Here is an 18,694-nt window from a genome sequence, read left to right on the forward strand (position 1 = left end):
GAACATGAAAAATTACTTGTCGTTCGACTTCCAGACACTTCAAGCCCCTCAGCCTTTGTTGGAGACACCTCTTCTACCACTCCACTGCCAGCTCCTTTGCTGAGGGACAGCAACAACATCTGCTGGCTCAGGGATTGATTAATTGGCTGATCAGGCGCCCGCGGTGTAAACTGATTGATTGATCATCTTGCGGTGGGAGCTGCCTTTATCTAGAGCCCTGGGGAGCAAAGCTCTGGAGGTCCCCAGTCATCTGTCATGTCCAACACAAGGGGGAAGATGAGGGAGAGATGAAGAGCTGTGGGTTCATTACCGAGACATGGGGGGCATGTACGGAGGAAGTCTCAGCCAAGATGAGAACAGGGGGCATGCCGAGAGAACAATGGGAACATGGGGACAAAGGGGCTGAGGATAGAAAGAAGGGAGACGATCCTCTAGTGCTTGTAGAGGATCCTGTAGAGAGAGGAAAGCCAGGAGATAACTATTCTCTACTTAAGAAAAGAAAATCCATGTCTGTTTGTTTTGGAAAGAAAACCTCCACCCATCTATAACTCCCGACCACATCACTGTTATGCAAACAGGGAGTAATGAGGAACAGTAATAAATAATAGGCAGATAGAAAGTGTGGAGAATGCTTGTATGCATTTAGTCAGGACACATAGACCAGTGGCTGAAATGTCCTTTTCTTGACAGCAGAGGACACAACGAATGACCCAGGAGTGAAGAGAGGCATATTGTCTTTGGACAACAGATGTCCATAGGGAGCAAAGCGAATGAGGGGCAAAAAGAGGTAGAACAACCTATAATGGAACACGAAAAGCAGGCAGAAGGAAAGACAATAGTGGAAGACATGCAGGGAGAAAAAAAGGGCAGCCCGAGGATGTGTTGCTGACCTTGTACCTTTTGGAAAAGTCAAGCTGCATGCATTTGACTTGTTGTGTCTGCAGGACGTGAATCCTTACCTGGATCCATGTTTCTCGGACCATTTTGTCTGACTGAATCTGTGTGATTACAGAGCTTGGTCTACTGTATATCCCTGTGCATCTGTGCACATGCTGCGTATTAATAAATATTCATTCCACCCAGCAGCAGGTGGTCCTCCCTGGCCCAATGAAGCTTAAAGGGGGGGGCAGAGTCCAACTTGAGCCTCTGTCCATCAAGAACATGACAGCTGACTCAGGGTCACCTCTAATACACTAACCCCTGTTACTGAATGCCTTTTAACCTCTCTTTGATGCCTTACTTACCCCACAGTTATCTGTTCTGCCAAGGTACCCTAAAAGCCATGCAATTTCAACATTGTTTGCTTCTGTTATTAATGTGTCACCTTTCCTCTTGCATTATGTATTTTGGTTTAAATGTTATACCCTTTGACACACGTAGTTTTTAGTGCTGGTTTGGATTGGTTTGTTTCCCAATTGCAGTCTGTAACACTGTTTGAAAACTGCTTTGTGAATCAATATCTCCTTCTTCTTCTTCTTCTTCCCATGCAGCTTTAGTTATTCCACTGCCTTTCATCCTCTTTCCACTCTCACTCTGCTTCTCAATCTCACCCACACATTTTTGCTGCCCATGTCCTTTTTGACACCACTGTCATCTTCATTTCCTCCAAATGTTTAAGTTCCTTCCATCGTTCAGTCAAAATCTCTACCTCCAGCACCATTAGCTGAACCGACAGTTCACTTCCACAGAACCTCATTAATACCACTCTCCTGTCAGACCAGAGAGGAAGAACACAGAGAAAAAGCAAGGAATGGGATGGTATCAAAAGAAAATACCTGTCATGTTACACATAATATATCTACAGCACGAGCCAAACACATACAATGCTTAATTCAAGATGCTCAACGTACGTCAATGTCTTGACCATAAAGTCTCAGCTAAGACACATGAAAAATGACAGAAAGTTGACCATTTTCCAATACAAATAGAGCTTAGAACTCATCCAAAAACACAATAATAAGTCAAATTGGAAAATCTGCATCCATACAATTAAAGACCACAGTAAAATTTGGAATTAATTGTTGCTGTTACGATTTCTGAGGTAGTTATAAAGATAAGAAGGAAAGATCAAACTTTAAAGACTTTTTTGAATCTTTCCAGCATTGTGCAAAAATCTCAAATTTACTTCTTGGCAGTATTGGTAATTATTTTACACAAGCAAAAAACATCCTGAGCTTGGCATAGTGAAGCAACATTCAAAGCACGGAAAAACAATTATAGTCAGTCTTCCAAAAATGTTTAGAACAAATGAGGATGAATACATACATAAATACAGACGCCGCCTATTGAGCTGAGTCAGTAAATTGACAGCACAAGAACTCTTGTCCAAGGGAAGCTTTCCTGACACCAGTATCCATCCATCAATCGAAACTCTGCTGTATCCCAGCCCTGCTGCTGGCTGCTCGTAGTGCCAATTAGCTGACAGGGTGAGGGCCTGGCGCAGTGTGCCAGCCACGGGCCCTGCCAATTAGAGCCTGACCTCCAGTCTAACCCTAATACTGGCACGGTGTGTGGGCACCCCACCCTGGGCAGAGGTGAGGTACAGCCGCTGATATGTAAAGGACGGTTGAGTGAACTTCATCCAAGAAGTGAGAGTCGAAAGGGTATTAGAGAGGGAGGGGGGAGAAAGAGTGGAAATATGGACACATGTTTGTACAGTAGACAGTCAGTGGGAAACAATCAAAAAAGCAGCCATGCAGAAAAAAAAATATCTGCTCATCTAATTTGGCATTCTACGGTACAAAAACATTTAATTATGCTCTGTGTCGGCAAACAGGCAAGTATTCTCACAACGACAAAGCTTCCAGCTCACAGACTGAACTTTTAGAAATCCTGTAGGCTGAACGCTTTGCACTTCCAAAAGGCAACTTTTAGAAACTGAGGCAATGAAACAAGGAAATAACTCATTGAAATGTTGTCAGAGTTCAATGAATACTTATTGTGGATTCTTAGAGTGTTTAGTTTGGATGGTCCCATCGGTACTTAATGATATATACACAGTGACTGACTCATTTTCCCTCCAGACCTATTAGTGTCAGCTTTGTAGATCTGTGATTGTAGCTCCCTCTCTGGGCCAGTCAATAAAATCCTGAGATAACTTGAGCGCAGTGTTGCCATTATTTTTTTTAACAGGTCTAAGTCCAAATCTATTCAATTTTGTCTTAGAAAATATATATTAAGATTTTGTTCTGTGGCATTGGATAATTGCCAAAAAAGTATCATGAAATTGTACAGGAAAACAGACATGCAAGAAACAATCTAAAACACTACTAATATACGTAAAAGGATGTTTTTGTTTGGAAGTTTTCATAAATATTCTGAAGTAGAAAGGAGAATTCATAGATGTAATGATTAAAGGTTTGTAGTATCAAGCCTACAATGTAGCTCAAGCATCATGTCCGTGTATCTAGACATTTTAGGATGTGACTGCTGTACTGCTCATGCTCAAATTGCAATTGTTATGGTAAAACGATAAATCAGTCAGCCTTAAGTCAAATATATTATACAATTTGTCCTTGGCTAGCTAAGCAAATCCTCCATGTAAATTCACAGAGAAACACTACTTCCCTTTATCTCAAACAAAGGCAAAAAATACCTTTTCTCTCCGCAATCTTCCACATGATCTGTGATGTGGAGAGAAAGAACAAGTTGAAAGAAAAATAAATCTTTTTTTTCTTTCTCACCATTTTTTTAACACCACCAACAGGCACCGATTCAAAACCCAGCAAGTCTCCTTTAATACCTGGGAAATTAAATTGTCGCCCTATTATCAGCCAGGTCCAGTCGGCTGTATCTAAAATGCACCAGAAGCCACTACTGAAGTGCACATGGTTTTCCAAATAGGCAAGGCATTTGCTTGGACTGCAGTTTTTTAAGGATCGGAGGAGAGAGAGGGGTACGGGGTGGGGACAGAGAAGAGGGCGCCTGTTGCATTAAAAACGTTAAGCTTTACCCAAAGTCATTTTCAAGCCAGCCAAGCATCAAATGGAACACAGTTTTAGGAAAGACTAGGTACTGATTTTTCTCCAGGAGCTTTGACAGGAAGGACATGGTGTATGTACGCATGAGTGTGTGTGTGTGTGCAGCGAGTAAACAAACATTCTGGCTGGGCTGTATCATCCCTTGCTGTAAAATCAGAGGTGGGGAAAAAATCATGGAAAATCACATTAGCCCCTGGTTTACAGTATTTGTGTGTGTTTGAGCGGTTTTGCGTGTATAAGGGAGCTAGAGATGGAAACAGAAAGAGCGACAAACGCATTATAGTCAAGCATAATTGGTGGAACATGGCTCTTGAGTGAACAGATTATCTCCATAACTTAAAATATTATTTTACAGTCACATTTAGATATGCTAAAACTTATAAGCTAGCCTCTATTGCCCTCCAGCCGGCTGGAAGGGTTATTGGACACACACTCAAAAAACCCTGGCCTTAAGATTCTGCATTTAAATTACAATATCGGCTATAGAGATTGGCTTCAAGTCTAATGATCATTGCGATTTCAACTGAAAATATGCATTAAATTCAGTGTACTATTATGATGTTATCAAGCACATGTAAAACTATATTACAGCTGGGAGCGGCCATATCACAACATCCATACCTGACCACACAGATTAAGACAAACTCAGCCACCTTTTACTCCTTTCAAAATCTAGAATAATCATGTATTCTAAATTGGTGTGTACCATCGCTGACAGTATGGTGTGTTATAAGTCCAACAGTACATAATTCCAACTTTAAATTCTTTAACGCACATACAGTAACAAGGGACCGGTCCATAATACTCAAAAACCTTCCTTACATTGCCACGTTACACCAATAATGAATGATGCTGTACAGTTTTTCTACTCCTATGATATGTAAGCTAACTCACACCTTGCTTTAAAAAGTCATTAAACATCTTACTAAAATGTGTTTTATGAAAAGGTTGGGTGTATTGATGTCTTCTTGTGGTGTCTCTTTTTAGTGTGGCTGCTTTAACTAATTGGTTGTGTGTATGATTTATGAATTATGGCCTATACATTTCAAAATAGAAAAGTCTCCAGCTGTGTCCCCTGCAGCTCCTATTTTTAAGATCACTTTATTTTGTTCTGGGGCAAGTATTTTGTTCTGGGGCAAGTCCACTTTGGTGGTAGCCTTAGGTCCCAGAGCCTACATTTACCTTTTTTGTTTTATTCTGAGTGTTTCAGGCGAGTTCCCAACTGTAGACAAACCTTTTGCCGCCAGGTAGACCCCACCCAGGCCACGGTTTGGAGCTCAGAAAGATTGATGATTCCGAGTTTGATTGAAAAGTCTGCCTCAGGGGTTAGAGCCTGGGTGTCTGGGTGAAACGCTGTGGCCTGGTGATTGATTGGCCACTGGGCCAGTTTGGATCCTCAGGGAGCAGAGTCGTCGAAAATCAAAAGAGGGGACGGTGGAAAAGTCAGATTTCATTAAAACACAGATGTGTGGACTGACAGATGGATGTAGACTGTGAATGAGAGGGTAACATGACCCATTCATGTCATGCACTAGTATATCTCTCTGTCAAAGCTCATTATTTGTCACCACATAAAGACAAGATTTTATCTATATCGAGCTCATTCATTTACTCGTCTTTTCTGCTTTCCTGAGACAAGAATCACATATTCCTTATCGATTTGGCTGCGAAATGAAGCACTAATTGACCTGTTATCTAACGATGGGTTTATTTGTGTTTAATGGGTCTACTAAGTAACCCCCTGATGAGGCCATCTTAACCAAATACAAGCATCACCAAACATTAGTTTTACACCAAACCTCCTACTCAGTCAATCCATCAAACTCCTGTAGCATTCATACGCAATGTTCATATGACCAGAGTATGCAGTCTCTTTATTATGCTGCCAAGTATGTAGAAGAGGAAACAATGGCGTTGATAAGTGAGTGTAGAAACACTTTTCTTTCAGGTGTGAATTTGACAGGACCTTGATATTGCCGGCTATTGTGATCTGAGAAATTAAACTTTACGCTTGCAAAATAATCATGAAAGAGGGAAATTACAAATGACATGAAAAAACAACTTTGACAAAAAACAAAGATTATCAAAGACTGATTTAGAAATTTAAGAAGTCAATCAGTCAAACCGTAATTACGAAACTAGTCGTCAATTCTTTGAGTATCTGATCAAAGAAAACAAATAGGTGAAACACCATGCAAAAAAAATCCAAATGCACTCTTTTGCTTCTAAGTAATCTAACCCCATTTGTGTATGCCGGTGTTCCCCTTTCTTTACTGTGGTTCCCCTGAGTGGCAGAACATGTGTGAGGGCTGACACTGAACATGTTCCCCTCAGACAACAGAACCCCAGGAACCCAACAACAATGACAAAGACAACACACAGCCCTGTCTACACTGCTGTGAAGTTTCAATTACTGCTAGACTTGGTAGCTGGCTGCTGCCAGTCAGTCTGACAGGGAGGAAGAGTGACTTGTGGTAGAAAAGCATGAAGGGAAAAGCTCGCCCAGCAGGGTGGTAGGAACCATCTAGAGCCCCAGCATCACTTGATATACTATAGAAAAACCTACTGTGGTGCTATTAATAACAAGTTTAAATGCCAACAAAGGATTGCTTCAGGAATAGAAGAATAAAAATAGCTTGCTCTAACATACTTGGAGCTACATTTAGAGGGTGGTAATATGTTGGTATGGTTATCACTCATAAGAACATACAGTAGCAGCGATAGTCATTCCATTGTGTATGAAAAAGACTAAAGGCTGGCAGGTATCAGTTTGATGACATTTATAGACATAGATAAATCAGGACCATTTCATATGACCAGTAGAAGACGATCTGATCTTTTTTTTTTTACAAAACTTACAATGCAGAAGTTATTGCTTAGAGTACAGGGAGAGGACGTCATGGTTGATAAGGAAGCCATCGTAGAAATTTAAATTGAAATAATAGTTACACATATTCTTTACATTTTTAAAGATATATTTTTTAAGAAAGCAACAGTCTGACTAACTTTGAATAGTCATTAAGGAGCCTAACTGGTTCACAATTCATTCAAAAAAGTAATTTCTTGTCAAAATAGCTAGAAGTTCAGCAATGGTATCAGTATTCATTGAAATGTTACACTAAAAAGCAGTATTGGAGTAGATTCCTATACATCGGTCTGGGTTTAAAAAGGACAGGTAAAAACACACTTAGTTGACAAAATGAACCTTCAAATTCTTATTACTTTATAATCTATGACACTACTGTTAGAATGTGTTCCTATTCAATTTGTAGAAATTAAAAGGCAGCACGTTTTATTTTTAGATATATGCTAAGACGGTGAACCAGGACAAAAGTAGAATCCAAATCTCGAAGCTAAATCTAGATCAATGAAATCTAAACAATACCTGACCCTAGTCAAACCCTATGTCTCGGGACAATTCTCCAGAATAGGTGTCACTGTAATTGGTGCAGCGCCGGTTGCTGGGGTTATGGTCATTATAGGCGAGCGTGGGGAGGCATAACTGCTCCTAGCGTTGCTCTCTTTGTGTGTGAAGTAGGGGAGCGAGCGAACGTACGGGGTCCTGCTGCTCACCGTGACCTGTATCTTAATGAGTCGGACAAATCAATACCAAGCTCAACAAAGAACACAAGAACTGCAGCTGCCATAGACAAATGTTTTCTTAGGGTGGCAATGAACATGAGAGGAAGGTTAAGGTCAATTCTGATTCAATTATAACAATTTAAAGCGCAATAAAGTCACAGATACAACAATACTTGAATTCTATCAAATATTTGATCTTCCACTATTAATGTATTTATGTGCTTTCAGTTAAGAACTAAAGCTATAGCATTACTTTTGTTTGAAGACTTGTTGTTTCACACAGAATCCAAGTATCAGGGCATCAATGTCTCCTGTTTGAGGCAATCTGGAACCATTGGTAATATAACATCCTTAGTTGTTTTGTGCCTTTCTTCTGTCTTTATAAAACTATCAAAATAAAAACAATTCTCCAGAGTTTGACAGACGGATTGACTGACGACTGATGAAGTGTTTACCAGTGTGGGCGACACTCTTTTTGTTTTGTTTTTTCACTTTACAAAATATTGGAAAGAGACAGTATCATTTGACTTGACACTAAAACTACCAGTGGGCTCAGAGAAATCCTGACGTTTCCAAAATACTTTCACTCTCATCAGTGGAAAAAAAAAAAAAAAACTGCCATATCGTATTCATCACTCACAGGAAGGCTATGTCAGCCAACACTAGATTGATAAGCCGTGAAACAAAATGTTATGCTCTTGAAACAAAGGCAAAGCTACTCTGAAGATGTCGAGATAATTTTTTTAATTGTATTAACTTTATTTTCTAATTATCACTATTCTAACAATGGTTACAGCGATATAGCATATATTTATCTGTGAATTGAGATTTAGCTAAAAATCCTAACGCTGTGTGAAATCAAAAATGAAAAGGAACGCTAATAGCATTTAGCTGCTCAAGGATATAGCAGAGCAGCCTATAGGATAATGCATGAGGTGTTAACAGGTTTACTGGGGATAAGGACTGAACAAATCACCTTTGAAAGCTCCCTCTGCAACTAGATTATGTGCTTAGTCAGTACAGCACACCACAATCTCTCTCTGAAGCTCTTTCCCGATCAACTTATTGACTTTGCCTAGCTATCAGGACCTATTTCCCAACCGATTACTGATGCTTATGTACTTTAGGATGATGTAAATGTAATTTCTAGGGGAAACTACACAGAGATAGGCAGTTAGAAACATGTTCGAAGATTAACAAAAAGCACATAATACAGGTTAATAAACTTTGTGAATAAAAAGAATGAAAACGTCTCACACAACGATGCAGCAAGAAGGTCAGGCAAGAGAGACAACAACACAGGCATACACAAAATACCTTAAAAACATGTTTTATGTATCATCAAAGTCGTGTTTTATCAGTGTGCGAAGCGGACAATCCCAGAGTTTGACAAACACATAGAAAATAAATGACAATGGGTGGGAGACGCCTCGGGCGAGAGGCTGCCATTTGAAAAAAGGAAAAGTCTATTTCAAGTTGAAAAGAACAGTGACTGTGTGGAAGCGTCCGATTTGACAATTACATGAGTGCTGCGAACGGCACTGCGCCTTCACTGATAACCCGTCGGATTCTATTAAAACTCCGGCCCTCCAAAATAATGTTCAGACTCAGGAATTTATCACACACACACACACACACACACACACACACATTTCAAAAAGCCTGTGACAATGAGTCTTTTGCTGCAGTATGTGTCCTTTAAGGAAGTTCAGACAAACTGGAAGAGGCGAAGAAACCATCAACCAGATTTGGGCAAAAAAATAGAAGTAAGAGACAAAGACTGAAACACTATATGACATCGTGCATGCTCATACTGAATGCACAATCACTGCAATGCAGCTATTTGTTGGTTTAATGGCTCCTAATGGCCCTAGGTTAGCCTTGGGGCCACAAGCAAGCTTTATAGCATATCGACGAGAAAGTTCCTTGAGCATAGGGAGGTAGTACTTAAAAAGTATGGAGACAATGACATTAGAAAGCTTCTGTAACAGTTGTGAGATCCACAACCCATGATCCTGCTCTTATATCACAGGTACAAAACAGGTGTTATATTCTTGCCCTTCCTCCTATCGCCTCGCCTCATTTGTCATGTCTCCCTCCTTTCAAAAATAGCAGAAATTAAATTACAGAAATCCTACAACTGAAACGGTTTCTTCACAGATGCTGAAGGGAAAAAGCACATCCCATCATGAGTCACCCCTGTCTAGCTATCTCTCTTTTTGTCTTTCAATTGGATCGCCGTTCCAAATGAGGGATCCCTTGTACACTTGTCCTGCGGGCGTGGAATCACGTCCCTTTTCTCCCTCTCCCCTTTCAACAGAAAAATGATTCATTTTTCTATTACAGCGATGAGCGTGTGAAATGAGCTATATAATCAATAGCATAGGTTAGTAAACAGTGGGCACACTCCGGGGAAAATGTGTTTTCTTTTTTGAAACAATGCACTGCCTCTGTGTTTGCGTGTGGTAAAGAATGCTCGTCTGACAATGTTTACAAGGGCAATTAAGAGGAAGTGAAGACACAGAGTTCTTAAAAATGAAGGTGGCTTATATAACAAAGCAGGATGAACAGGCAGAGAAAATAAAATATTGAGCTGCAAGATGTGGCTACAGCAAAGAGGGGTTTATTTATTTGCCTTTTGATTTGATAAAATTCCTACGTGTGAGTGTGAGGTTAATGTCAACACGCACAGGACATACCTAGAAATTACGGTTTAAAGTTACACTCACACACCTGACATTTAACACTGCCTAAGGCATGACCTGTTGAGTGGAGCGAATATGTTCATTTCTGTGTGCTGATCATGAATTTGCAAACATAAAATTGGACCCGTCTCTATATAAAAATTGCTCTCACCAGTGAGTCTGTGCTTGTAAGGTTGTACAGTTCCAATGTTTGGAGCCCCTGACTTGAAATACTAAAAAGTTTCATGTGATATCAAATGTTAGCATTTCATTAAGCAAAACCTGAGTGCAAATAAACATTCATAACTGAACGCGTTGGCAGCTCACATTTGTCAATCAAAATTCAGCCCCATTCATTGTGTACTGCAACCGTCTGACTCACTGCTCAAAGCATCCTGGGATACCTAGCCACGCTAACAGAGCTACCAGCGCCACTTTTTAATATCCACAAAAAGGAAAATGTGGACACACTGTTTGGAAAATATAAATTCCACACGATTGACCAGCTGAGCTGTGCAGAGCGACTCTAGACGAACTGTTTAGCTTTCAGTGGGCAGGCAGAGTGAGGCAGACATCGCTCAGGGTGTAAGCAAATCTGCTTGAATCTGGATGTGTATGGCACACACGAGCATGAATGAGCAAAGAGTGGAGAGAAGGAGAGGGAAAGAGATCAGACCAATAGATCAGATATGAGTAGATAGATAGATCAGATAGATAAATGGATAGATGTAGTATACAGATAGATTACAGGCGGCATGTAGTTAGGCAACTAATTGCTAAAGAAGATGCAGTGAGGGGCTGGCTGAGACTCTCGAGGAAGTTTAAGAGGAGCAGATAGTTTTGTTGCACTTGATTGGGTGGGATATGCATGTATATATTATTATTGGTTTAAAATGAATTACATTATACATCTCAGAGTTAATCCCGCCCACTTAACATCCAATGTGAGAAGGACAACATTTCTAAAATGATTAAGAAGTCATATCTAAAACTTAAAGAAAGTTGGTGTTAAGTATAAGATCATAAATAACAGTTAAAAAAGTTTTGGGGATTGGGGTGACCAGGGGCTGACACTGTGGTGAAGGACAGCCAAATAAATAGAAATATGTACAGACATTTTTGTCTAAATAAATGAGGAGGTTAGGCTCACAAACAATGCCATCCATTTAGGGTAATCTGGGGAAAGACTTACAAAGAGTTGAGCGCGGAATTTCTCGTCCTCAGTGGCGATCCTCTCCCTGAGCACAGCCTGCTGCAGGCTCTCCTGGGCCACGGCTCTCTCCACTGACAGGATCCTGGACACTTCATCCTGAACCTGGGACTGTGCTTCAGTCTGAGCCTGCGCTGCTGACCGGGCCTTCTCTGAATCCAGCCTGTGGAGTATTAACATTTCACATGATTAATAAAATGTACACTTTTTTTCTCTTTTTTTTAAAACTTTTTTTAAATCTATGATGTGCTAAAGAAACTACACAAACGGATGTTACATTAGAAAATAAAACGACTTCATGGCATCCCTTCAGCTAACTCTATAACGCATACCTGGCTACTCAAATTTCCAATGCACAGAGATGCATTATCCAAGTATGGTGCACTTCCAACTGCACCGCAATCCATTTGTGATGCCTTAAGATGTCTATATCGTATTAAGTACTATAAAATAGATTTTTTGCGGATTCTTAATTTCAATCCAACCCTAAGCTACATTGAAAACTTTGAAACATCTTAAAGCATCTGCTGCTTAATATAGTAAAACATAATCCATATCAAGCACAGATAGTAAATTGACTCATATATATCTTCATTTTCAGAGCATTAATCATTATATTTTATGAATTATTTAAGTAACTTTGGTGTTTAAAACCTCAACCCTCTGCCTTCAAATGCTACACTGCATGCTGCAGTCCTAAAAGTGTCTCCCCGAAGAATTAAAAGGTCACAAATGTGATTACAGTGCTAATGAAGCATATATAGGCCAATACACCCGTTTATTGATTTTCAACCTTAATGTCAGAGTAATCCATACACATGTCCTTGCTATTCGGCAGTGAACAAAAAGTGGGCAACATCGAGGAGTCCAACGTACTAAACAGTGGAAGAAAAGTTTGTAGTTGAACTCTGACAAAGTAACTAAAATTCATTTCAAGAAGAGAAATTTGACTGTAAATATATAACAGGCACAACCATCTCCTCAAAACAATAGACATCAATGTAAAGAAGCAGTGATATAGACGGAGGCAGAACGCTCTCAGCAGACACCAGACCAACATTTGAACCCTGTCACTGGGTTCTTGTTGTTGCCTAGCAACACACTCCCTACTACTCTGCGACAGTGTGCTTGATTGGAGAAGAGGAGGAACGTCCCTGAAACCCTGAAAGTCTCTCTGCAAGGAATCAAACAGTGGTGGCGAGGTAAAATAAACAGAGAACAGGGAGAGCGAGTGCCTGAGTGAAATATGACAGACTGAATAAAGACGGAGAGGATCTTAATAAAGTTCTGCCAGAGAAAGATCCAAAGACAGCTCTGACAGACAGCCGGGATGAGAAGGAGGCAGACTGAGCTGAGAGTGATGGTGAATGTTGACTGTTTTGTGACCTATTCCACTGATAAGAAAGTAGTTCAGTACAAAATTCCTTCACAGTGAAAATATCAGCTTTTATTGTCATCGTCTACTTTTACTGGAACAGTGAAGATAGTGGAAGCACTAGTAAACCAAAGCAGATGTTTCTGAACGGTGAATTACCTGTACAGCATGAACATTGTTTCTGATTCACGCATTAATGTATAAGGCTGTTCGGATAAAGATACCAGTATCAGCAGCTGTGGAAAAGACACCAACTGTCAGTACAGAGGTCCATAAATCCTTTATTTAACTTTTTAGATACAGTCTAAATTATTCGGTTAATCCGTTGTTATGATTCTCTTACAATATATATCAACTATTGCACCATCATTTTATAGTCATATTATCGATATGGTCTGCAACGAATGACAAATTGTATGATGAGTTACATTGTGATTCCCAACCCTAGTTTAATTAGCATTCGACAACATTAGCATCCCAAATCCATAGAAATTACCTAACCTACAGTAGAACCTTTAAAAAACAATAGAGTTGAACCAATAATGCTAACAGTATCAGTACCAGCCTCAGATACTGCCTTAGTGGTGTTACTGCGGGCAGTAGATCCAGGTATCGACATGTTCACCACAATAAACACAATCGCAGAAGTCAAAATTGAACGCAATGAAACGGAAAAGTTATTTTATGTAAATCAGCAAAGCTTTCTCACTTGTACGTTTTACCCCTCAAATGGAGGCCTGGGTTTATTGACCAAGTTTTAACAACGTTTAGATGCATGTTTACGAAGCTCAAGCTTAATATAAGCTACCCACAGACTGTCACCAATATAGCGGTACATTTTTTTCATATTGGGCAGGGCTAATTGTTACAGAATGTTTTTATTTATATATACACCGGTATATAAAAGCACCCACTGATATGCCAATGTGAATGGTTTTTTTTTTTTCTATTCTATTTTAAAATCATAATAGATCTGTACATTCACCTGTGAAAATTCAAAAATGAAGGCATTGAGGAATCATGATGCACAGACTCATCTAACTGATCACCGTCCCGTGCCTCTGGCTTTGAACAGACAACAGGTAAGCTTTAATAAAAATGTGCCTGACGTCTTAAAGCTGCCATTTTGCCCTGCAACGCCACTAAATGTCAGAGAGCAGCTGAGACAGAAAGACGGCGAAACAGAGGGAGAGAGGAAGATGCGCGAGTAAGCGGCAGCGGCATGACATGTTTGGCCCTGAGGAAGTGAAGCAAAGAGGGAGCGAGGCAGAGAGTGGGAACAAGAGATGGAGGGAGACGGAGAGAGACCAGCCATGTCCAGTCTCACAGTCCACTGGGCTGCGCACGTCAGCACACTCCATCCATCATCTGGCTCTGACTCTCACACACAAGAGACACACAGGGAGCCTCCTAATGGCCTTTTACATTCACCATTTCCCTACGACACACACCCGCCTGCACTGCTAATGCACCTAGCTGCCTTTACTCAAGAAAATCTGTTGTCTTTTACTAATATGGCAAACAACTATTTTGCCCAAACATGTTTTAAGTTTAATCTGCACATAGATTATTATAATGGAGTAAGTAATTAAAAGTGAAATGTAAAGATGCCAATGTTTCCTTCATTCTAGGCTTTACCGATGAACCTCGTATGACAAAACTTGTGTTGTCCACCTAAACTGAAGTCTGGCGTACTATATAAATCGTTTTGTCACTGGTGGGACTTTCCTGTTTAAGCTATGCCAAATTGCTGAAATTTTTCTAACTGTGACTTGAATTGGTTTCTCTGCTAGCATCATAGTTTTTTTTTTTCTATCCTCAAGTAATAAATTACCAAAAATTCATCACCGGGATTGGCTAAGAAGAATTGTTTTCAAGAGAAAAAAAGTTGGTCAATCTGTTATTTTTCTAAAGGCTTATATATTCCAGTATAAGGCAATGTTGAATGAATTTCCACTTAGTATCAAAGTGTATCCTAACCTCTGATGAAAGGAAATCCAGAATTCTCTTTAAAAGAGGTCCTTTTGTTTTAGGTAGTGAAGACAAATTGATCAAGGTTACCTAATAATGTAAAAAGCTTTCTAAAAAGGTATACTGTATATATCCACTTACTGATGTCTTCTTTGGGCAGTTTCCAATTAAGAAAGTGAAAAAAAAGCTATATTTTGTTGTCCTTGAAAAACTTGGAGAAAAAAAAATTAAATTATAAGACAATCTCACCAAATACCAAGTGTAATATTGACCCAAAGCTACATTCTGAAAAAGTAAATGGACAGCCTTGCAAAAAAGTCCTTCTTCTCACTTCCTCACAAGTGCTAACCCAAGCAAAGACTGCTATCACTAGCTGGGGATGCTATCTGTCTGCTTCACCACTATTGCTTTCCAGTCATTATTGCCCTGTCCCTGGGATATTGGACGCATTTTTCATTCGGCTCTGAAAGATTGGCACCGGGAAGGAGAGGGAATCTTCGAGGAAGAGAATGGTCGAGTCAGACCAGGAAAGGAAAAAAAAAGACACCACCTATGTATGTGGAAAGAGACAAAAAAAAGGGAAGTCTTCTAAAGATAAATGGCTGATGTTTGGTCAGTGCTGGATAGAAAACGAGGACATTCTTGCCAAATGTAAACATGGTCCCAAATGATATGAAGTCAGTGCTTTTAACAGCCAGTTGACTCCATTATCACCACCACAGAACTATTTAAATGTCTTTACCCGAGCAAAAATATCAAAACATAGGAATATAAAAATGCATGTCGTCTGTCTCGTCTCCTTTTACCTGCTGTCTCTCTCCTCAGCTCTTCACCTCATAATGTTTCCTGTTGTCTTGCTGTCATCATCATAAGATGTTTCTCAATACAGTGTGCCTGGCAGGATGGATTCTGACAGACCTGCATAACAGTGCCGACTGAAACAAAGGCATTTAAAGGGCCCGATGCAATATTGATGTTAGGAATAATGCCGCTGAATGCTGCCTATGAATATTTTATGGAGCTATGCACTCTCCCTGACACACAGGCACTCTCACACACACACACACACACACACACACACACCTCACACACCTGTCTGTGGCTGTTATGAAACACTGGGACTGGGATAAAATTAAGTGTGTGGGGAAACAAAGGACAGTGTCATGAGGTCTTTAATTTAGAAAAGCCCCTTCTCTGCAGAAGAAACAAAAAAAGATGTATACTACCGTTTGACTTTGATCACAAATATGAGTGTGAAAAGGGTTAAGTTCTAAGGCTGGAAATCATTGTCACTTAGCGCTCAGCCTAAAGTCATTTAATAGACTAAGAGACAGAGCACATAGTCTCTATAGTCAGTCAGAGTAATAAATTTAGAGCCCTGATGATGATTATTTTGAACAGCTGTCAGGGTGCCTTGCAGCATTTAAACACGAGGATTATGCTAATTAAGTTAGTAGAAAACTTAAAAGACTATTTTGAATATTTGACAAACCATAGACAGTAGATTTCTTAGGAGATTGGACAATGGTGACGCAGCACAAGTTAGATACAGGGAGAAGAGTCAGGATGGTGTTAAGAGTTCTCTCCCTCCGTCCCTCTTGCTCTCTCGTCCCTTTCGCCGAGTCGTTCTGCTCTGATGCTTCACAGAGAAGCGGTAGAGGCAAATCTGCTCCCTGCAGCCGCTCCTCGCTACAAATGAGTTTAGGCTGCACCCAAATGAACTCCTCACAGAGCCTTTACTTCACTAGTACCCAAGCAAAACATGCAAAGCCAGATCTCTGGGGTTATGGTCCAGCCTTAAAGCCAATCAGAAGAAGTGCTGCCTAATCTAAACTACTCTTTTCTTCAAAATTACACTAGGGTGCAATATTGCACTGAATAGAATTAAGTAATTACAATATGTGTGCAAATAATTAGATTTTACACAAAGGCAAACTGAACATGTTCGTCTGCCTCAGGGATGTCTGATGTCATTTAGTAAGACGTCATTTTTATGCTTTTGTTGCAATGACAAACAACATGCATTATTTAGCAGTAAGTGCTTGGCAAAGAAGAAAGAAGCAAACATACGGGTGAATTTCAACAAACTGCAGGTGCAATTGTTTGAGTTGGACATGACCTTGAGATTTTGGAACCATGTATCTCATGTGTGTACATGTTTGTGTGTTCTCTCCCACTGACCTGGGGGTTCACACATTATTCCATTTCCCTGTGTTCAAGCTGTGCAGCACTTTCACTGCAGGGTTCTGTAACTAGTGAGCCACTGTGCAGGCTTGTTAGCTGAGCTTTGACACACACACACAATTGTACCTTTTACAACATTGTCTTTTTTTTTTTTTTTTTTTTTTTATTAAATTGTCTTCCACCACAGCGAAGGCCCCAATCATAGCGCCTCCTCTGCCTTCCTCAACCAAAAACTCTGTAATTGCTGCCTACACTGTGAGAAGGTGAAATACCAATGCAATTTAATAATACTTTGACAGCACAGAAGAAGAAGAAAAAAAATGACTGTGGTCCTCTCATCTATATCAATTAAAAGAAAGAAGAAGTCACCTTATCTGCAATTACATCTAATGAATAGAAAAGTTCAACAGTGGAGGAAAAAGAAGTGGATGACATTTTCAGTTCTGAAGGACGGTGGTGTTGAAGATTGAAAGGAAAGTTTTACATTTTTCATATTCAACATTTTTCAACTCACATGACACACAAGAATGAGCATATGCCCAAGCTAAATATTTGTAATTTTATGTATAAAAATATACATTTATATACTCAACACTTCATGTTTATTCCATTGTAAATCACTCACATTTCTATCATTATACTTTCAGTTGTTTTGGTGGAAAGTTGAATGTGATAAATCGCAAGTAGTATAAATTAAACTTTCACAAACATGCTGGGCCAGAAAGAAACAAGCTCTGTACTGTCAGATTGATTGCGAACATTTGGTCACAGGTGGTTGTGATGTAGAAGTGATATGATGTTTATATGAACCAACCAATGTGCTAAATATTGTGAATCCCAAAAGAAAATGTGGTGGTGAAAATCTTCTGTTCTGCACAAAAATGGAAAAACAAAAAAAAGCCACGACACAAAAAGTATGTTTAAGTCAGCAGAATAAGCTTCTACTAATCTTATCAACATAGATTTCAAATATACAATAATAAGGAAGCTCTATACTCAATGTAGAAGTAAGCAACAACCTGATATTGCATGGCTTAGAATTTGATCAGATGCTAGCCACACAACCTGAACATACTGCTTATGTCAGCTATTGTCAATCAAATTAAACGTATATTTAATTTAAGTACCGGTAAACATTTTAGTGATTTATATTTCATTACATTGTATTTTCATTTTCCACGACTTGATTGATTCTAGAAAATGAAACACTGAGCAGCACCTTTGAAGCCCCTCTTGAATGAATGCACCCTGATAAACTCTATTATTAGGAATGGAAAAAGGACAAACACAGACTCATAATACACACTCACAACTACAGAAATGGAGTAGAATGAAAATAAATGGTGCCAAACGATCAGAAGAAAAAAACAAACCTCACAAAAGACCACATCAAAAGTGAAATGAATATGAATCTACATACTGACATACACACACAAGTGGCTAACTGATGATTGCTTATTTACCATTTCATGTTCAGTTAAGTCTTCTTAAGTGAAAACACAGACTGCGCCAAGCTCAAACATAAAATCGAGGGCTTAAAAGCTGCTATGATTTCAATTATTTGCAAGGAGGGCATTATTTTGAAGCACTTACTTCTCTGAGCAGACATCAATAAGTGAACTGCAGGAAGTAGTTACATAAAAAAAAAAAAAAAAAACAGCAAAGGGAAAAGAAAATCAATAGAAAAAAGATTTCTGAAAACCACTCG

The 18,694-nt window shown here is 39.5% G+C and overlaps 1 protein-coding gene across 3 annotated transcripts in view; it reads right to left on the reverse strand.

Moving 5' to 3' along the window:
• Nucleotides 1-18,694, reverse strand: part of chchd3a (coiled-coil-helix-coiled-coil-helix domain containing 3a) — a 61,232-nt gene that overhangs the window by 32,513 nt on the left and 10,025 nt on the right. For all 3 annotated transcript variants that reach the window (XM_065951319.1, XM_065951321.1, XM_065951320.1), the window contains exon 4: nucleotides 11,439-11,619. In XM_065951319.1, coding sequence (XP_065807391.1) covers nucleotides 11,439-11,619 — 181 coding nt within the window. The remainder of the gene's footprint in view (nucleotides 1-11,438; nucleotides 11,620-18,694) is intronic.

This window comes from Labrus bergylta, chromosome 23, assembly GCF_963930695.1.
Source record: "Labrus bergylta chromosome 23, fLabBer1.1, whole genome shotgun sequence".
NCBI classification, from domain to species: Eukaryota; Metazoa; Chordata; class Actinopteri; order Labriformes; family Labridae; genus Labrus; species Labrus bergylta.